This window comes from Daphnia magna, linkage group LG7, assembly GCF_020631705.1.
Source record: "Daphnia magna isolate NIES linkage group LG7, ASM2063170v1.1, whole genome shotgun sequence".
Classification (NCBI taxonomy): Eukaryota; Metazoa; Arthropoda; class Branchiopoda; order Diplostraca; family Daphniidae; genus Daphnia; species Daphnia magna.
In genome coordinates this window covers 10,147,978-10,164,896 of record NC_059188.1, presented here as the reverse complement: position 1 = coordinate 10,164,896, position 16,919 = coordinate 10,147,978, and the positions used below count along the sequence as shown (strand labels likewise).

Below are 16,919 nucleotides of genomic sequence, written 5' to 3'. Positions count from 1 at the left end.
CGGGCAAGTAGTTTAATTCTTGTGCTACCAAAAATAAATCTAATTGTTAATGTTCTTATTTAAAGTGATATTGCCGTCATTGACGAGAATGGTTACGGGCAAATCGTTGGCAGAGCAAAAGATATGCTTATAAGAGGCGGTAAAACAAATTTCATTTTTTAAACTTTTCTGCCTGTTTGAAATGTTAAAATTTTATAAACAAACTTGTTGCTCAGGCGAGAATGTTTATCCACGCGAAATTGAGGAGTTACTTCATACTCATCCAGCAGTCGCCGAAGTGCACGTAACAATATTTTATTAAATTCTGTATCCGTTTTAACCTTTTATCGCGTGTCACGGAATAAATAGGTAATAGGTGTTCCAGACGTTAGATTGGGTGAGGAAGTTTGCGCGTGGGTGCGTCTACGACCCAACTGCGCGGTGACGGAAAGTGATCTTAGAAATTTCTGTCACGAAAAGGTACAAAACGAGAAATTTAAAAATAGCTCAAACGTAGACAGTCTTTATGAATAAGAAACGATTGATCTTTTACTTTCCAGGTTGCCTACTTCAAGATACCAAAGTACATATTGTTCCGGGAAGATTTTCCAAAAACCGTTACAGGAAAAATTCAAAAATTCCGAATGCGTGAAATAACTGTCAATGAACTCAATATCGATTCATAGTGCCTATTAATGGGAGTTTTATGCGACTAATACACCAAGAATTTTCATGTGACTATTGTGAATGTGCAACTGCTGCAATCACAAGAAATGTACCTTAGATTTTTTAAAAGTTGATTTCACGAGGAAATATTTAGCGGTGTTTTCCAGGTCTTTTCTCCACTAGTCGTTTATGGAGCAGAAGGGGTACTACACCAGTTTCTTCCAAATTGGCCGCTTAGCAACAAACGCAGCTCTCAGCTGTTTTCGTGACGTCATCTTATCCTCAAAACCAAAAGCTCAGCTAAAATCTCCAGCATACTCCGTGTAGTCATCTCGAGATAACAGAATAGCTTTATCATTCGAATCTGCCTTCGAAAGCTTCCAGCTGAATTGGAAATTTCTTGCGAGTCCGTGTAGACCCTTGGACAAGGTCATTTTGTAAAGTTGCACAAGTAGTCAATTCGACATTCAAATAAACGTTTAGCCCCCAAAACCCATATTGGTTTGGAAGCCCTTATTGCACAGTAACAAACTTATTATGTTAACATAATAAATGGATGATAGCAATAGTTCTCTTGGTTCAAGTAATGAAGAAAATGTTGTCCCTGAAAACAGAGAAACAAAAAAGATTTGTGGGGTGTGTAGTGATAGAGCAAAAAGCTATCACTTTGGTGGATTGTGTTGCGAATCCTGCAAGGCATTTTTTAGAAGAGCCATGCAGAATGATTCATTCAAGTCATTCTTTTGCGTACATGGCCAAACATGTGTCATAACCAAGGAAAATAGAAGATCCTGCCAAAAATGTAGGATTCAAAAGTGTTTCCAAATAGGAATGGATAAAGGTAAATAAGCTCATTGTATAAACATGTGTGTTATAGGTTATCAACATGAGTGTTCTATAATTTCATAGGATGGCTTCGTACTGAGGAAGAAAATGTGAAAATGAGAGAGGCCAAGCTAGGCAACAGTAAACCTGCCAAGGCACAAACCACTGAAATGACCATGGAAGAAAATAATACCCCAATTGGTGCAACACTCCTAGTCAGTTCAGTTTACGAACCAAGCTTTGAAGACATCAATGTATATCTCAGTCCTGAAGATGTGAAGTTTTTAGAGAACATAGTTGATGCTTATTGGAAAGCTTACAGGTAGTACTTGTTTACTTGTTACATGATACCCATACTGAAAATTCCTCAAATCTCATTCATGAAATAAGGCAAGTACCTTTTGGAACAGAAGTAACGCAGAACAGTACGCCGCGAAGTGGCCTGCAAGTAATTAGCATGTTCACAACAGGTATTCGACGATGGGCTGCCTTTGCGCGCTCTCTTAGCGAGTTCTCTTCGCTCTGTCGGCAAGATCAGGCGAACATTCTGCAGGCTGCCGTGATGCAGTTGTCTATCCTACGTGCAGTTGCATCTTTTCGTATGTCGGAGAAGGAATGGCGAATCAATACCCCCGTCAACGAGTTTACACCGTCTTTAAGCCTGGAAGATGTCCAGCGCCTTCTTTCCCCTCAGTTGGCTGAAATGCACTTGACGTTTATCTCGTCCATGCATAAGTTCAAAGTCGACGAGCCGACTATCATGCTGTTGAGTCTCATAACGATGTTTACGCCCGATCGAGCAGATCTTGTTGCTCGTGAATCCATTGCAAAAACTCAAGAACAATATATTCTACTTCTAGAGCGGTACTGTAATTGGAAATACGGTCCTGCCGATAAAGGACGGTAAGTAAATGGGAAACATATTCTAAACAAATCAAAACGTGTTATTAAAACAGTCCTTTGAAATTGCAGAACTTTTGCTAATCTTCTGGCGAAAATGAGTGATCTGCGCGAGTTGAGTGATCTGCATAGCGATCATCAAGTGCGTTTCGCTAATCAAGATCTTCATAAACTGTATCAGGAACTTGATGCCGAGCCGCGTCCTCACGTCAATATGGACCTAAATAATACGAACCATTTCCTTAGTGCCATGGAATTTAGCATCCTAAAGACTCACCATACACTTCCAAAACCAGAGCCTGTCGCCGATCCTACTTATCGAGAACTGGAGCAAATAGAAGAAATGTGTGCCGTTTTGGAAGATCAGCAGAATTCGACGGCGGATACTGAAAGTCAACAAATGGAAACAGATAACCCAGTTTAAATATTTTAGTACTAAAGATGTAAATCATCGAAATAATATGTGGATAACCCGGTGCCAGAATTATCCTTGATGTGCTTCCCGGGAGCATGCATAAACACGCATATATACCAATGAACGATTTCCAGGGAAACTGGAGCTGTCAATTCTTTCATTGATATTTAACAATTTAATGTTAAATCAAACATGTGTATTCCGGTTATTCGGGACTTATTTTGTAGTGCGATGACCATTAAAAAAAATATTACTCTATTTTCCCTGTCGCATTTTTTTTTTTCCTTTTAAGTTTCAGTTGAATTTGTGCACTCAACGCTGGTTCATTTCTATTGGCTCTACGGACAAGTAATAGTCGATCGAAACGCTTCGGAGAATTCCCGACTACGAATCATGTACAGGATTGGGCTGTAAACACTATGCACTAATAACAGTTCACGAAGGTACGGCAAAGCAGACTGCGCAAACGAACACCATTGAAGAGGTTCAATTTTAGAAATTTGATGATGTCTACAAATCCAGTCAACCATGCAAACGATCGAGAATGGCAAGCTGAAAAAGCACAGAGACATGACCCCACACGCCAATGTCACAGTCGCTTCAACTTCCAGCCGGTTTATGCGATTTTGTTGGTGATTGGAAATGTGCCTCGTAAGATCTTTTCTCAAACAACTCCTGGCCTTGAAGTAGATCTGCACTTGGGCCATTATGCTAAGTAACGTCAAGCTATTCAAGCGAAAAAGTTAAACAAAAGTTGGTCAGGTGGACCGTGCAAAGAGAGCTGATCGATTACCTCAAAAAGACGACAGTTGTCCACTCGAGAACTATTGTGTCAACACCGCACTCGTTCAACGGAATCATTTCGGTCCAGTAAGGAAAAGTTGACAGCAATATAACGAGCGTACAAAAAAACAGTTGAACGAGTACAACAAGTTTCACGTTCACGGTTTCTCGATGGAAAAGCGGGTAAGTTAACGCAACCCATCGATCCAGCGTGGCCAGTAGGAGGTTGACTAGTATCAACTATTGTCGCCCCATTTCAAAGCAACATTTTGATTTTAAAAGACAGAAAAAAAGAAATGTCTTAAATGTATCTACCAGTATGAGTATACGTACAGTATATGGAATTCCAGCGGTAATGCGGAAGATTATGCATGCTTGTGCGCTCATCAGCTCGAAAGCCACGTACTCAATAATTGCATTGGTCAGAGCCAGCAGATTACTTTTAAGCCAACAATAGAATTGGTTAGTTTTTAATAATCATAATAATTTTTGTTGCATACCAGAAAATGACACCCAGCCAGAAGGTATTGCGAGGATTTCGCAATCGGCGTTGTCGAATAATCACGTTGGCTACCATAACATTAAGGGGAGATCCGATCCCAGCACAAGCTAAATGAATAAACTGTCGGACGCCATCGAGATCTGGTGGGTAGGACTCGAACCCCGTCTCCTCATGGCACAAAAAAAAAAAATAAATAAATTACTGTAAAAAAATGAATAGCCAAGATGGAAGAATATTCTATTTTTATAGAATTGCCTGGTTCCAGCTACTTGTAGCGTTGCCGTCATTACAAACTAGCGTGTACGTCGTTGGTCCTAAATGACCGTCTTTTTCCGCATGGTTTGCCATGATTTCCTGCCAACTTTCAACTACATGTGGAACTAAAAAAATAAATTTTGTTTTCGTTTGTTTAATTTGTTGCACATCCTTCCGGCAATCAGCGAGAAATCTCCAATCCTTTGAAACAGAGCGCGTCAAGTGCCACTGATGATCTGCGCTGGTGAGTCTAGCCCAACGGCGGTTGACAACTTGTAAATTAACCGGAGATGTCCTCCCTACTTGGATCACAAGAGGCGTCAACTATGGTGACGTCAGGACACATTGCACTCATGCGCATGAGCACCTTTTTCATCCAGCTAACGATACACATGGGGCACGATTGACACTATACAATATCTTGGTAATTATTTTGTGTTTTTCCATTTGTTGTAGGAAGTCTTGCTGAGAGCACGAATTTCGGATCAATAGAGCTCATTTCCTGTAAAGACCTTTGACCAAACAATGTTTGTAATGGATTCTTATATGGCCCAAGGTTGAGCGCAAAACTGCGTCGTTGTCTATTTCACGTGCATTTTCACGACACTTAATGAATCCAATATTCGGCACATCCTTTTTCATATCGTCGATCATAACATAAAAAAATAAAATAATACAAAAGGAAATCATTTGATTTTAGTGCTACTACATTTTTTACCATCACGAGTGTTATTGCTAAGGGAATACACCCTCCAGGCTTCGACCGTTCATCAATCCAATCTGTCAAATCTATTGTGTTTACAATCCTGTAGAAGAGTAATTGGTTCAATGTTTCATACAGTCTGGCAGAAACTACACAGGCTCATCCAAAAATTTTCTTATATTCCATCTTGTTTGTATCAAATATCGGATGAGAAATTGCTAAATCAGTATTCTTGTGGGATTAGGCAGCAGCGCCGCCATTGTGTAGTATTTCACTCATTTTGGGCTGTGACGTTTTTCAATATCTAGGAAATTCAATGTCTGGATAATGATTAAAATTGATATATGTCTATGACGTGCTTGCATCGCCACATCTAGTCCGTGTCTCAAAGAAATGAATCTCGTCTCTTTAGCTCATTATGACAGAAACAAAAACCGATCATCAGTTCCACAGAAAGGACACCATGACATTGCACACCATGCACAGGAAAATAGCTCTATTGTAGTCTGCTAATGTGGTTTCACAGTTGTTCGCCATGCTTTGCCATTATTATTTGTGCCCGCTTTTTCCCACGACGAGATTTAAGCAAGGATGGAGCAAAATGACGGTAAGTCCACAAGTTCCCTTATGTTTATCTGATTTAGTTCTTAATGTTGTTTGTCCATGGAGAACCATAAAGGCAGAAATTGTGTCAAATTCTTCTTTTCATGGTCGCTGCCCATACGCATTTGACTTTGTTGGCATGGTGTTAGGAAACGGCCGTTAAAAATCTGTGCACGTGCTGTCTAATCAAGCATCAATGCATTATTTTTTTAGTGCCAGCACGTACATGGATGCATGTTTTTTTTTCTCTGCTAAAATATTAATACTTCGTCATTCGTAATCAAAAGTAAAACATGGGAATGTTAATCTTTTACTATTCATGTCACAATATCAGCAGTGATGACCAGGAAAATTTTCCTTGTATTTGATTGTGGAAATTGTAATTCTTTTTTTGAAAAATCTTCATTCCTTAAGTACAAGGTTCACCATCACCAGGGCTTTTAGTCCAGTAAGATAAAAAGACTATAGTATGTAAGACCTTCAGCTAGAATTCGATATTTTCTGTCGTTTTCGCGTTGTGCTGTAGGAACCACCTCTAATTTTATTCCTCGTGATGCCAGCTGGCAAGCGTTAATACCAATCGACAGATGGTAAACATGCCATGGTATTTAATGCTTGTCGGTAAAAAAACTTACATGCATCAAAACAAAACAAACGTAACAAAAAAATTGCCTAGTACAAACATTTCCTAGATTGCGCACGTCGACTGCATCCCTGACAATAAAAAGTAAAATAAAAGGGCAAAAATGTTTAACTTGAATTATTGCAACACAGGCAATTGAATGGCATCGAAAAACACTGTTTGCAACTACACTGTTGGCAGATGCCCCTTAACTGTTGGTGTCACTTCTACCAAATTTACCAAACTTGTATTCGGGGGAAAGCGAATTGTGCTTAATAATGTAATTATGCAGAGAAGGTAGACCAGCTACAGCACGAAGCCTGGAGTTGATGGGCTATTTAGATGCACTTATGCACTTTACCAATATTGTCAGCGTGAAGAAAAAGCGATCTTTAAATTAGATTCCCCTTTCGAGCGCACGGTGTCAAATACAACTAAATATTCTTTAAGAGACATTAAAAACTTACAGAGAATACAGCTAGCTATAGACGCAGAACGACTATTTCGCTTTTGTGTTAAAGTCTCTTGTTTCACATCTCTCGATTTCGTGCGTGTAGAAATAGACTTAGAGTTGCAGGCTCATGGCAATCGACTTTTTGTTGTTTCTCTCCGTTCTCATATCACGTTCAACTAAATGGATGGAGTACGTGACCCGATTGACATTGAACCAAGACGTTGACTTTGAACGGCAAAAGTAGAGGGAAGTAAATAAGCCTTTTATGGGTGTTTGGAAGTTGACATCCACTATGGAAGGTAATTACGTTGAATGAATCATCGATTTAAATTTCCATGCAAAAAGTACAGGTAGAACTTTCTGATATTTAAAACAATCGCATTATTTTTTTAAAGTATTATTTATGCATGTTAAGCAATGACGTTCGCATGGTTGAGCGGTTTTTCTTGTTTCAGGAAGGTAAAAGGTTAAACGGGTCATTATTGACAAGTGTCTATTTTCTTTTTACTATTTTACGTTCAAATCGAACGTCAGGCCCGAGAAAGAAGGCCCGCGTCTCCCGTGTCCCGTTTCTTACTCTATTTCCGCTCTGTTCCTGTCATGGCGGTCGTAAAATCTGATTATGAATTCTTTTGGTTGTCGCTTGCAAACAGCTTGCATTCTATAGCTTAACTTGGCGTTTAAAGTCTCCTTTTTTTTTTTAAATGAAACTCGTGTTCCCTTTTTTTTCGAGAAAGATTTCTCATATCCCACATTGTTGCTTCGTCATCGTGTTTAGGAGCAAAGTTGAAATCATTATTTTGTCCTAAAAAATACACTTACCCAAAGGTTTTTAATGTTTTTAAACGGAAAAGAGACTTTCAATATGAAATTTAGTGTTGGAGGAAAAACTGTCAAATAAACTCGAATGTCGGAATTATAATTTTGTAAGATGGGTCTTCTCTGGAAGAGGATAATAGTCGAAAGATGTTTAGTGAAGCCATACATAACTTACCTTTTTTGAGTAAAAGTTACCAAAGCTCCAAGTCCTTGAAGGTCCTATTCTTGTGGGATTATTTTTGAGATTTCTTTCAGGCTGACCGAATATTGGCCTTCCTAAATATCGATAATGCTAAGAAAGATCCTCAAGAAAATCAAAGTGTTTTGCGTATATTGTTATCGGGGTGTTCCCAGTAATTAGCGAGGACACGGCCTTGGGCACCTGTGAGTCATGTCTAACAGAATCATATTTTGATAATAAGACACTTTATAAATCGAAACAGTCGAACCATTCCATCTGTTAGTTCCATTCGGACTTGCTGTACTCTTAGACAATGTTCTATTTTGGTATATTTGTGTTCGTCGCGCTGGTCGTTATCCGACTAGGCCGTTGCCAAGGTAATTTATCTGCCATGTGCCACCCTTGTAAACATTTTTCTAATACATGTTTTTTTTCCATTTATCTTTGCTTTGAATGTTTATAGTGGCCCTTTCCGATACGAACCAAGCAAGAACTAAGGCTACAGAATGGTTATTGAAAGAGTGGATTGAACCGCTTCCGGGCGCTCCTACAAGACTAACTGGAGGCTGGGACGATTCGAACACGATCCGCGTTCTAACCGCACTGCAATTAGTTGATAATGGCTGGCTTTTCAATCCTGCTAATAAGGAAAAAGCTGAGCTGGCTATTAGGCACATGAATAGTGAAATCCTCAACGGCCTCGTTAAGTAAGGCTCTGGTTTTGTGATAAGTTAATGAAAATTCTTTTAACCTGTTCTTTCAAATTCGATCCAATCAACAGGAGTGCAAACATGACATCACTGTCTTCTGAAGAGGGTGCTCAATACATCAACGGTTTGCTCGCCACCTGTCAGAACCCAGAGGTTTGGTCTATTGTCGATTAAAAATCCAATCTTATTCTATTCATCTAATTTTGTTTTGTTTTAATTATAACTTTCGTTTGTCTTTTGGCATAGAATTTTTACGGTCATAATTTAGTGACCATGTTAACTCGCAGAATTGATAGCATCCCTTCTGGATCCGGTACCAAGTACGTCCCCTCCCAAAACATCTACTTTAATAGATTAGAAATATCTATACGGAAATGTTTGGTCTTTACTCGAAAGAAATGTAGGACAAGTGATTGCGGCAGTTTCCGCACTTTGCAATGCTGGTGCACCTGTTCCACCAGCAGCCATTCAACGTATTAACAGCGAACTGAAACCTACCTCGGGAAGTTGTGCCTTCTGCGTAGAAGGGTACTCGATTTTGTTCAAATTTTCTTCCATACGTTTAAATTTTAAAATATAATTTTTTCATTTGTATCTCCCATAGTTCCAGTATGGCCATTTTGGCCATGAAGTGTTTGAAGGATAGGTCTGGCCCAGTCGACCCACTAGTCGCCGGGATTAGTACTCGGCAAATCGCGTACGTTAAGGGCAAGCAGGAAAAAGACGGTGGTTTTGATGATCTTATCTCTACCAGTATTGCCGTACAGGTTAAAATGCAATTCCACAGAAACTATTTTTGGTTTATCCCTATGATCCTAAGGATTTTAATGGCATCAAATTTGAAACCTTTTCGTATCTAGGCAGCGAATGCAGTAGGAACGGTTAATCTCCCGATTAACGTAGCAGCGGCCCTTAACTACATTCTCCAGGATCAAGATAAGGAAACGGGAAGTTTTGGTAACCCAGTTTTTACGTCTATAGTGTTGCCAACGCTGATTGGCCGCTCAGGACTTGACGTTCGTACAGTCTCTTGCCCAGGTTAGTTTAGTCTTCTTGATCCTGACTATACATGACCAACGATATAATGTTATACATATTATATATTTTTTACGACCGCATAAGCTGCAAAAACTGCTGGCAATCCCATCCGCAGTAATCAGATAAGAATGCTACTCTCCATAGAGGACAATATCTACGCCCAGACGACTGTTGAAACCAAAGTAGACACTGCTCCTGGCCAAACCATATTACAGATAATGAACGAGCAATCTGCCAAACACCCACGGGCATTTAAGTAAGTGCATATTTCTTTTACATTTTATTGAGGGGCTGGTATTTCGAACAGGTAAACATTGATATAATTTTATAATTCTCGCATTGGAACAGGTTCGCGACGGAAGCAGCAAATGGGGGAACACAACTGACCGGATTGAACAGCGTAGTCAACGACAGTAAAAACAACTGGTCATGGAGGGTGTTCCGGATTCCTCCCGGGTCAAATCAAGCTCCTCAGCCGGTTGCTACACTGGATAACGGACTGGGAACTAACGTTCAAAATGGAGATAGAATAATTTTTCGTTTTGGGCGAGGATAAAACTAAAAATCTCGTTCAGATGACGACTTCTTGTCATCTGGGAAATTTCGCGTTGTATCTTCATCTTTGGGAATGGGTGAACATTTTTTAGAATTATCGACAAATTAAGTACTGAAAAAAAAATCAATTTTGATATATGGAACCAAATAAATAATCTCAAAGCATACTTTATGTTAACAGAGTAAACAAGTTGACTAGGTAATTGAGGGATTTATTGCTTCTTATCTGATTCCTCCCTCTCCTTAATGTCAATGTAACCAAGTTTGCGCCAAGCAGAACCTCCTTGCATAAGGGCCAGAAGCAACTTCAAGACAGCTACAGGGAAGAGCAAAACTACCAACATCTTGATTATGCTCATGCCCAAAACTGAAAAGATCAAATAAACATTAATTTGGTGGTTTGCATAAAAATAAAGTAATGCCTTACATGTGTAGCCATATGTGAAATGTAGGAGATATAGCATGGAATAGAAAAGCTCATTTCCGGTGCACATACAAAACAGGAATGGTCTCGAAGTGTAGTAAAAACGCAGAAGTGCATTCTCTTCTTCACCAATGGTTTTGTGGGATGTTATGCCTGAGATGACAGATGTGTGAAGATGAATCCAATGGCAAGATATATCCACAACCATGACCAACTGGAAGAAAAACAGATAGCTTGGATAAAATGTTCCCAAAGTGGCCAGCAAACACATAGTGGCACAGCGGTCTGTCAACATGTCCAGCATAGCACCAAACTTAGTACCTGCGAAATCAATCAGAACTTGTTATGGAAATGCACCTTGCAAAGCACACAATAAGTTATCCTTTTTACTTTGGTTTAGAATTCTTGCGGCATGTCCATCGAATGCGTCAAGAAACCCACTGAGGATGTACAATGACGCAGCTAGGACATGATGGGTTGGCATAAAATACAAGGAGCCGATACCCAAGACGACACGAGCGTATCCTGTGAAAGAAAATTTGTAAGAAGATCAAATGCTAATAGGTAAGAAATCTTAATATTCACCAATCAAATTGGGCACAAATAGAAATATATTATTGTCTGCCATCTCGATCGTGAAATACAGAAAGCTTTATTGGATTAGGCAATCTTCCGACGACCACTTTTCAACGTTTCGAGGTTCGACTGTCAGTCTGACATTTTTTGGTTCCAGCAATCGCCATAGGGGTGAATTCATCTGGACTTTTCTACGTCATCGAAAGAAATTATAATTAAATTGGATAATTATTCTGATAAGAGAAAAATATCGATTCAGTACTAGAAAATTAATTGTTTTACGTGACTATGCACCATTAAACGAACGGTAACAAGTATTTACGAGAAGAAATCTTTATCTGCAGGTTTTATTGAATCGGTTCCCTCTCCGTAATCGATTCTAAAATATTAGTGAGCTCGATTCACATCAAGATGGCTGAGCCCTCGACTGACTTGCTAACTGCTGAAACAACCTCAGCCAGCGGGCCTTCTCTGCCAAATAGCGCAAAAGTCAGGAATAAACTACTAGCCCTCAAACTGAATTCAGTCAACGGTTCAAAAAAACAACCTAAAAAGGTGAATACGCCTGACAAAATCCTCGTTTTATGGTGGTGGGCTGCATTTTGCCAATTCCGTCACTGTGTGTTTCATTTCTATATATTTGTCACGATGATCGAACAAAAATATTTGGGTGGCTGTAGCTTTTCTATCTAAAAGTTGCTTCAAGAATGGGAAATATGGAAAAATCAAATTGTCTTTAAGTTAGTTGAATTAGTTTGAAGTGTGTGACCACACCAGATGGGGCCATCAAAGAGTAATGGGTGGATGGATTTATTAAAATGCTGTTTGCGTTCTTCCATATACAGGCAACAGAAATAGTCAGAATAGACAACCTTCCAGAAGCTGAACTACAAGCCCTATTGGACGAAGTGTTGCAGTATAGTGGAAAACGGGATGGGGAGAAAGGATCCGAACTCTTTCAAGTAACTATTTATTTGCAAAGTTTTTGCTTTTTAAATCAAGACAAGAATTAGCATCTGTCTTGGGGACAGCGAATGCATATTTTCATTTTGAAAAATTTTTTCTAGGCCTTATTAAGGGAGACTCAAGAGTCTGGTGAAGAAAGTCCTCCTGCCTTCAGACCAACTCAGAACACATCAAACCCTGCTACTCAGCAGCGCAGACGAAGATCAAGAAAGGAGAGCAGTGTACCATTTTCTCATCTAAATTCAGGAGTATCTTCAGTTCAATCAAACACTGTGGCAGGCAGCAACAGAAAAGGAGGATCTTTGCAAAATATTTCATCTCATAGCCAGAGGTTCAACTTTTGCATGAAAAAGGTCCTGTTTTACTTCAATTTGTAACCTAGTATTGTCTACAGTGAGCGGGGTAGTGTGCGCCGGAGAAAACGTCACGACACATCAGACAGCGGTTCGACTCTCGGGAGTCCACGCAAACGGGAAGGAGGATCTTTGCCCTGTGATGTAGCAAGAGGCTCGAACATCAGTGTCAAACTCGATGAATTAGTTTTGACGAGTACAGAAAACGTTCATACCGAATCTTCCCGTTTGACCCATGACTGCGTGATTAACATGGAAGGAATGGCTGAATCGGAAGACAAATTTCCTGAGCGTTGGAATAATCGTCCCGTCCGCAGGACTGAACCCTCAAGTTCCACATGTACACCACGCCCGTAACCTTGTTTCGCTAGTCAAACTTTAATGTGTTTAAATTCCTTTTTGATAGGTGGTATAGAACCGATGGAGCAGGACTCAGAAATGTGTTCTTCCGAGCACGTTGGGCTAACGAAAAACCTCTTGTCAAAAGGTTCAAAAGAGTACGGTACTATTCGATGCGAAGTTGATGCAGCGATCCCGTTTGTACCTTTTGACGCTACTGCCAATCAAGAAGTAAACAGGCCCAATACAATTAATGGATCCTTGGTTGAAGATGGTATACCTCTCCAGCGGCGAATTCACCGTCATACTGGAGGTACAAAGGCCACACATGAAATTTAGCTATAACTTCACGACGCCCTATCTTTTCAGGTGTTAGCGATACCCGTATGGATGAGAACGGCAATCCTTTCGGGAGCGTCAATGGAACGTCCATTTCAACTCTCTTGCAACGGACAAGCCCGCCTGGGACAAGCACCCTCAATATGACATCGGTGAGTAATGGGAGCGGAATTTCGACGTCCAAAGGGGCTCAACGCGGCAAGAACAAGAAAAAAGGCAAAGACGAAAACGTTTTATATGCAAAAGAAATTCCGGGTTTCGTCGGACATCGCGTAAGTTCGTCCCGCTGTTCGGTCCTTGAAACACAAATTGCTCAACGCTCTTTTATTTTCCATAGAACGTCGATGAGTTGCTCGAGTACATAGAATCATCGGAGAATAACGGCAAAAAAGCAACCGATAAAAAGGCTGGTCTGAAACACAACGGAACGTTGGTGAAAGAATCGTCTTCCAAAATGAAACCAAAGGAGAAGAAGAGTTCTAAGTTGCTTCATCGTCAAACCAATCCAAACCAAGAAGATTCGGAAGACTCTGATACGGCAGGCGGCGACTCTGTCAACTCCCCTGTTAGGAAAGATGATGACTACATTTTCAGAGCCAAAGCAGAAGGCGTTGAAGAGCTCGAAGCTGCCGTTGCGGCAGCAGCCGCCGACTTTCAAACCGTGACGAAGAGGCAGCGTCGCAAGAAGCGTAACTCACTTTCAAACTCAACTACCGGCAATAAGACCAAGGAGTTGCTAGAGCAGTCTCACATGAACCTGTTTTACAACGCTTCGTCTCCTTCAGTGATGATGCGTCCTCCTCGTCAACCACCTGGTAATGCATCAGGAAGCCAAGTCGCCATTCAGATTAGCGGAGGCACAGTTGGAAACGGACTCGGCGGCAGCAATGAAGCGGCCAAGAAAATGGTTGCGAGCGTTCCACCCTCTGAACCGTCAGATTTGGATTCTGATGGAGGTGACAGTGTTCATTCCTTGCCCGTCCAGCCTTCGGCGCCTCTTTTCCCTCACCCGCCCTTGTATCAACAACCTCCTCCGTCGGGGAACTCAATTTCTTACGCCGATATTATGCGGTCTGAACAACAACACCACACCAAGAGTGACGTAGTGTTCCTTGCTGAGTCTAGTCAGCCTATCGATGTCAAACAACAGTGTGCCACCAATGCTGCAATCCAAATTGTCGGAACAAATCCACTTGGTCCTGCTCCTTTGACTGATCTTGTTGCCCCTGCCGCGACATTTACCGCTGCGGCCAACGTGCCTTGCAACAGAGTAGCGCCCAGATCAACCCTTTCAGGTATGTCTGCATCACAACTTGCGTAGTACCGCGTGGTTTCTAATTTTGGTCATGTTTTCCGTTATGATAGGTGTCCCTCTGCGAAGAGCCGCCTCCCTACCACCCGCCTCACCGAGCGTCGAGACTCCACCAGTCGTGATTGTCGGATCGAGTTCCAGCACCCAAGTTGACGTGACATTTGGGTTTGAGTTAAACGAACAGCTGTTGGCTCTCTCAGTACAACCGTCCACGCCGCCTCAGCCGCCAAAAGAAACTCAGTCGAGCCTTCTAAGTTCGCCAGAGGCATACACGGAACCGATTATGGTATCGTTCTCCCCAGAACCAAGCTCGGAGACCAAACTAGAGACCGAGTTCTTCCCGCCGACTTCGACTCCTCTGTCGTCCTCTCCCGAGATGGCCACCACACCCACTGCTGTCGATTTCGCGTCTCGTTATCGCGAACGACCGGAACTGCTCAATCCTCCCGTTTCTCGACGATCGTACGAAATAGTTGACTTCATCAGTCAAGGTATGGCGCCGGTTTTCCTACATTTAAGCATCTGCTTTTGATTTCCTAATGACGCGCGTATATATATTTTTTTAAAACAAATTGCATTGCAGCTTGGAAGCGAATTGAACGAAAGTTGGATGAACAGCAACAGCAACGTGGCGTCGGTAGTAATGGCGGTCTAGCGCTTCAATCGAGTATTCGTGTGTACACGTTGGAGTGAAGTGAAGAATTTCGGGGGAAAATCGGCATTCAGACTCGCTGCTTCTCGGATTTGAGCGGCAAACTTTGTGATCGGAATCTTACTTGTGTGTGAATAGTGTGACTCGCTCGTCAGACCGAACTTGAGTGCACCGTGTGCGCGCGCGTCCAAATCGGGCACCCTAAATACTAGAATCGCCTGTGAAATCAGTGACGACACGTCCAACGCGAATCGCGAAGGACATCCCGACGTCGCCTATGTGCGTGCTTGGTTGTGTGTGTGACTTTCTTCGTCTTTCTTTTTTCTCTCTTTTTTTTTTTTTTTTTTTTTTTTTTTCTCTTTTTTCTCCAAGTGTGTATGTATGTTTCATTTTGACTCTTGATTTTCTGTTTGTTGATGTTCCAGCCGTCTAGTCGTGGAGGACGAAGGGTATCGTTTATCGAGAGAAAGAAAACCTCTCTTAGATTGGTTTCTCTCGTTTGCGTTTTTTGCGAGACAAATGGTGAAATCCCTCCCTCTCCCTCGTCTAATTGGCCCATCCCAACTCCGTTTAGCTTCTAGCTTCTAATTTGATTGCGATCCTGCTCTCTTTCATTTCCTTTCGTTTTCCAGTAATTCCTCCTATGAGTTTGATCATTGTTATTTGAATACTTTCTTCTCTACGTTAAACAAAAACAAAATAAAGCAAAAAAAAAAAAAGTACAAACAAACAAATAAGCAAAAAAAAAAAAAAAAATCATCTTTGCACCCGTCCTTTATTTTTGATTTCGGGGATACGAGAGTGAGCCGTTTTTCTTTTCTTCCATTTCTCTCCCCCCTTAGCCGTCGTCATCCCAGTCTGATAATTATTTTTCTTTTCCAATTATACAGCGTCAGCACGCTAGTTGTGGAATTTGTATTGTTTTCTTTTTCCTTTGTCTCTAAAACAAAAAATATGTTTGTCGAAAAAGAAAAAAAAAAAAGGAATATCATCCAAATTAATAACATGCATCGTTTTTTGTTTCTCATATAGAATTTCCGTTCATGTATTGGTTTAATTTCCATTTTTTTGTTTGTTTGTTGACTTATTTTTTTTTCTTGTTTGTTTTTGTTAGTTTTTTTCCCCTCTTGTCAAGCTCACTCTTGTTTTCCCATCCTCCCTCCCGTTGTATTCTTGGTTTGTCGTGTGCTGGAACAGTAAAAGAATGCTAAAAACAAAAGTTCCGTTTCCGATTCACTTTCCACACCAGGAATACGCAGTTGACGGTAAACTAAAGTGCACTCTGCTGAAGAATGTGAAGACAGATCGCTCCAACGGTCTGCGAGATTCTTTTAATCCACGTGTCTATTTTTAACAAGAGATCCGTGACCAGTTTTGTAGAAATTTTTTCGTCTGACGTGAAAGACGGCTGGCTCCAAAACGGGACCCGGAAGACGACAGCACCGGGAATTGAGATGTCTGGCCTTTGGAGTCGACTTGGTTGGATGTCTACGGTGCATTGACGGAGATTAGCACGCTTTCGCGATTTAAATTTAATGCAACTTACGCTGACTGTTCATGCTAGGAAATGGGAACTGTAAGTTTTAAATTTAGATTTTAAATTCGATGGACGATGTGAATTCAGGAAATGGGTTCCAAACTTATCCGCCTGACGAAGGCGATATTTAACACGTATACGATATTGAATTTTTTCTTTCGAACAAAACAAAAAGTGGTTTGATTTAACTAATGGAATGAAACGATATGCCCATTAATAAAAATAGATTTCCCCTATAGCAAAATGCCCTAGCAGTGCTAGGCTAGCACACCTAAAACACAGTAGACGCTCAGGCCGTGGTAACGCCACCTGGTGGTCAAAATTACAACTGACGTATCATTATTGTAACTTCAAGACGTAATTTCCTTTAATGTAGGAGTGATACTCCTCCTACAGAAGAACTGCTGTAAA

The 16,919-nt window shown here is 40.9% G+C and overlaps 6 protein-coding genes and 1 long non-coding RNA gene across 10 annotated transcripts in view; 4 read left to right on the top strand and 3 right to left on the bottom strand.

Annotated features, from left to right (window-relative positions):
• The window catches only part of LOC123474194, a 992-nt gene extending 325 nt beyond the window's left edge, over positions 1-667 (bottom strand). The window contains exons 1-2 of the long non-coding RNA XR_006648826.1: positions 533-667; positions 1-446 (exon numbers count right to left, since the gene is read on the bottom strand). The exon at positions 1-446 is cut by the window's left edge and continues 325 nt beyond it. This is a non-coding gene — a long non-coding RNA (uncharacterized LOC123474194). The remainder of the gene's footprint in view (positions 447-532) is intronic.
• LOC116926211 (medium-chain acyl-CoA ligase ACSF2, mitochondrial) overlaps positions 1-717 on the top strand; it is a 4,418-nt gene extending 3,701 nt beyond the window's left edge. For both annotated transcript variants that reach the window (XM_045176120.1, XM_045176119.1), the window contains exons 11-15: positions 1-3; positions 66-139; positions 216-283; positions 349-459; positions 540-717. The exon at positions 1-3 is cut by the window's left edge and continues 146 nt beyond it. In XM_045176120.1, coding sequence (XP_045032055.1) covers positions 1-3; positions 66-139; positions 216-283; positions 349-459; positions 540-665 — 382 coding nt within the window. In that variant the 3' untranslated portion in view covers positions 666-717. The remainder of the gene's footprint in view (positions 4-65; positions 140-215; positions 284-348; positions 460-539) is intronic.
• A 134-nt stretch (positions 718-851) lies between these two features.
• On the top strand, positions 852-3,043 carry LOC116926214 (vitamin D3 receptor). The gene is made up of 4 exons (XM_032933030.2): positions 852-1,486; positions 1,555-1,792; positions 1,861-2,373; positions 2,443-3,043. The coding sequence occupies exons 1-4, from the start codon at positions 1,198-1,200 to the stop codon at positions 2,792-2,794; spliced, it is 1,392 nt and encodes a 463-aa protein (XP_032788921.1). The 5' UTR covers positions 852-1,197; the 3' UTR covers positions 2,795-3,043.
• LOC116926213 (ultraviolet-sensitive opsin) lies at positions 2,967-5,185 on the bottom strand. Of its 2 annotated transcripts, none has more exons than XM_032933027.2 (6): positions 5,044-5,185; positions 4,326-4,958; positions 4,069-4,238; positions 3,902-4,007; positions 3,579-3,808; positions 2,967-3,511 (listed from the first exon to the last, which is right to left on the bottom strand). In XM_032933027.2, exons 2-6 carry the CDS (start codon positions 4,416-4,418, stop codon positions 3,124-3,126), a joined length of 987 nt encoding a protein of 328 aa, XP_032788918.2. In that variant the 5' UTR covers positions 4,419-4,958; positions 5,044-5,185; the 3' UTR covers positions 2,967-3,123. The 2 variants fall into 2 exon arrangements, with proteins under 2 accessions (XP_032788918.2, XP_032788920.2); XM_032933029.2 differs by having other exon boundaries at positions 4,069-4,235.
• A 352-nt stretch (positions 5,186-5,537) lies between these two features.
• Positions 5,538-10,177, top strand: LOC116926215 (cobalamin binding intrinsic factor). Its single transcript, XM_032933032.2, has 9 exons — positions 5,538-8,084; positions 8,171-8,414; positions 8,489-8,570; positions 8,664-8,737; positions 8,814-8,945; positions 9,022-9,184; positions 9,278-9,455; positions 9,540-9,711; positions 9,804-10,177. Exons 1-9 carry the CDS (start codon positions 8,021-8,023, stop codon positions 10,009-10,011), a joined length of 1,317 nt encoding a protein of 438 aa, XP_032788923.2. The 5' UTR covers positions 5,538-8,020; the 3' UTR covers positions 10,012-10,177.
• Positions 9,723-11,181, bottom strand: LOC116926217 (CDP-diacylglycerol--inositol 3-phosphatidyltransferase). 2 transcript variants are annotated; one of them, XM_032933038.2, is made up of 5 exons: positions 11,020-11,181; positions 10,825-10,959; positions 10,438-10,755; positions 10,179-10,377; positions 9,723-10,122 (listed from the first exon to the last, which is right to left on the bottom strand). In XM_032933038.2, the coding sequence occupies exons 1-4, from the start codon at positions 11,060-11,062 to the stop codon at positions 10,223-10,225; spliced, it is 651 nt and encodes a 216-aa protein (XP_032788929.1). In that variant the 5' UTR covers positions 11,063-11,181; the 3' UTR covers positions 9,723-10,122; positions 10,179-10,222. The 2 variants fall into 2 exon arrangements, with proteins under 2 accessions (XP_032788929.1, XP_032788928.1); XM_032933037.2 differs by having other exon boundaries at positions 9,723-10,377.
• Positions 11,182-11,400: 219 nt separating this feature from the next.
• LOC116926209 lies at positions 11,401-16,190 on the top strand. The gene is made up of 9 exons (XM_032933021.2): positions 11,401-11,565; positions 11,856-11,972; positions 12,078-12,307; positions 12,371-12,669; positions 12,736-12,981; positions 13,038-13,279; positions 13,345-14,302; positions 14,373-14,810; positions 14,903-16,190. Exons 1-9 carry the CDS (start codon positions 11,422-11,424, stop codon positions 15,010-15,012), a joined length of 2,784 nt encoding a protein of 927 aa, XP_032788912.2. The 5' UTR covers positions 11,401-11,421; the 3' UTR covers positions 15,013-16,190.
• The last annotated feature ends 729 nt before the right edge of the window (positions 16,191-16,919 follow it).

Coding starts and splice junctions, on each gene's coding strand:
- LOC116926214 (XM_032933030.2), top strand. CDS start 1,198: ATGGATGATAGCAATAGTTCTCTTGGTTCAAGTAATGAAGAAAATGTT. Junction 1,793..1,860: donor GCTTATTGGAAAGCTTACAG/GTAGTACTTGTT, acceptor TCATGAAATAAG/GCAAGTACCTTTTGGAACAG. Junction 2,374..2,442: donor GGTCCTGCCGATAAAGGACG/GTAAGTAAATGG, acceptor TTGAAATTGCAG/AACTTTTGCTAATCTTCTGG.
- LOC116926217 (XM_032933037.2), bottom strand. CDS start 11,062: ATGGCAGACAATAATATATTTCTATTTGTGCCCAATTTGATTG. Junction 10,756..10,824: donor CGCAAGAATTCTAAACCAAA/GTAAAAAGGATA, acceptor TTGATTTCGCAG/GTACTAAGTTTGGTGCTATG. Junction 10,378..10,437: donor TTTCACATATGGCTACACAT/GTAAGGCATTAC, acceptor TGATCTTTTCAG/TTTTGGGCATGAGCATAATC.
- LOC116926209 (XM_032933021.2), top strand. CDS start 11,422: ATGGCTGAGCCCTCGACTGACTTGCTAACTGCTGAAACAACCTCAGCC. Junction 12,308..12,370: donor ATTTCATCTCATAGCCAGAG/GTTCAACTTTTG, acceptor TATTGTCTACAG/TGAGCGGGGTAGTGTGCGCC. Junction 14,811..14,902: donor AGTTGACTTCATCAGTCAAG/GTATGGCGCCGG, acceptor ATTGCATTGCAG/CTTGGAAGCGAATTGAACGA.
- LOC116926213 (XM_032933027.2), bottom strand. CDS start 4,418: ATGGCAAACCATGCGGAAAAAGACGGTCATTTAGGACCAACGACGTAC. Junction 4,239..4,325: donor CTACAAGTAGCTGGAACCAG/GCAATTCTATAA, acceptor TTGTGCCATGAG/GAGACGGGGTTCGAGTCCTA. Junction 3,512..3,578: donor ACAACTGTCGTCTTTTTGAG/GTAATCGATCAG, acceptor TCGCTTGAATAG/CTTGACGTTACTTAGCATAA.
- LOC116926215 (XM_032933032.2), top strand. CDS start 8,021: ATGTTCTATTTTGGTATATTTGTGTTCGTCGCGCTGGTCGTTATCCGA. Junction 8,738..8,813: donor CCTTCTGGATCCGGTACCAA/GTACGTCCCCTC, acceptor TTTACTCGAAAG/AAATGTAGGACAAGTGATTG. Junction 9,185..9,277: donor CTACCAGTATTGCCGTACAG/GTTAAAATGCAA, acceptor TTTCGTATCTAG/GCAGCGAATGCAGTAGGAAC.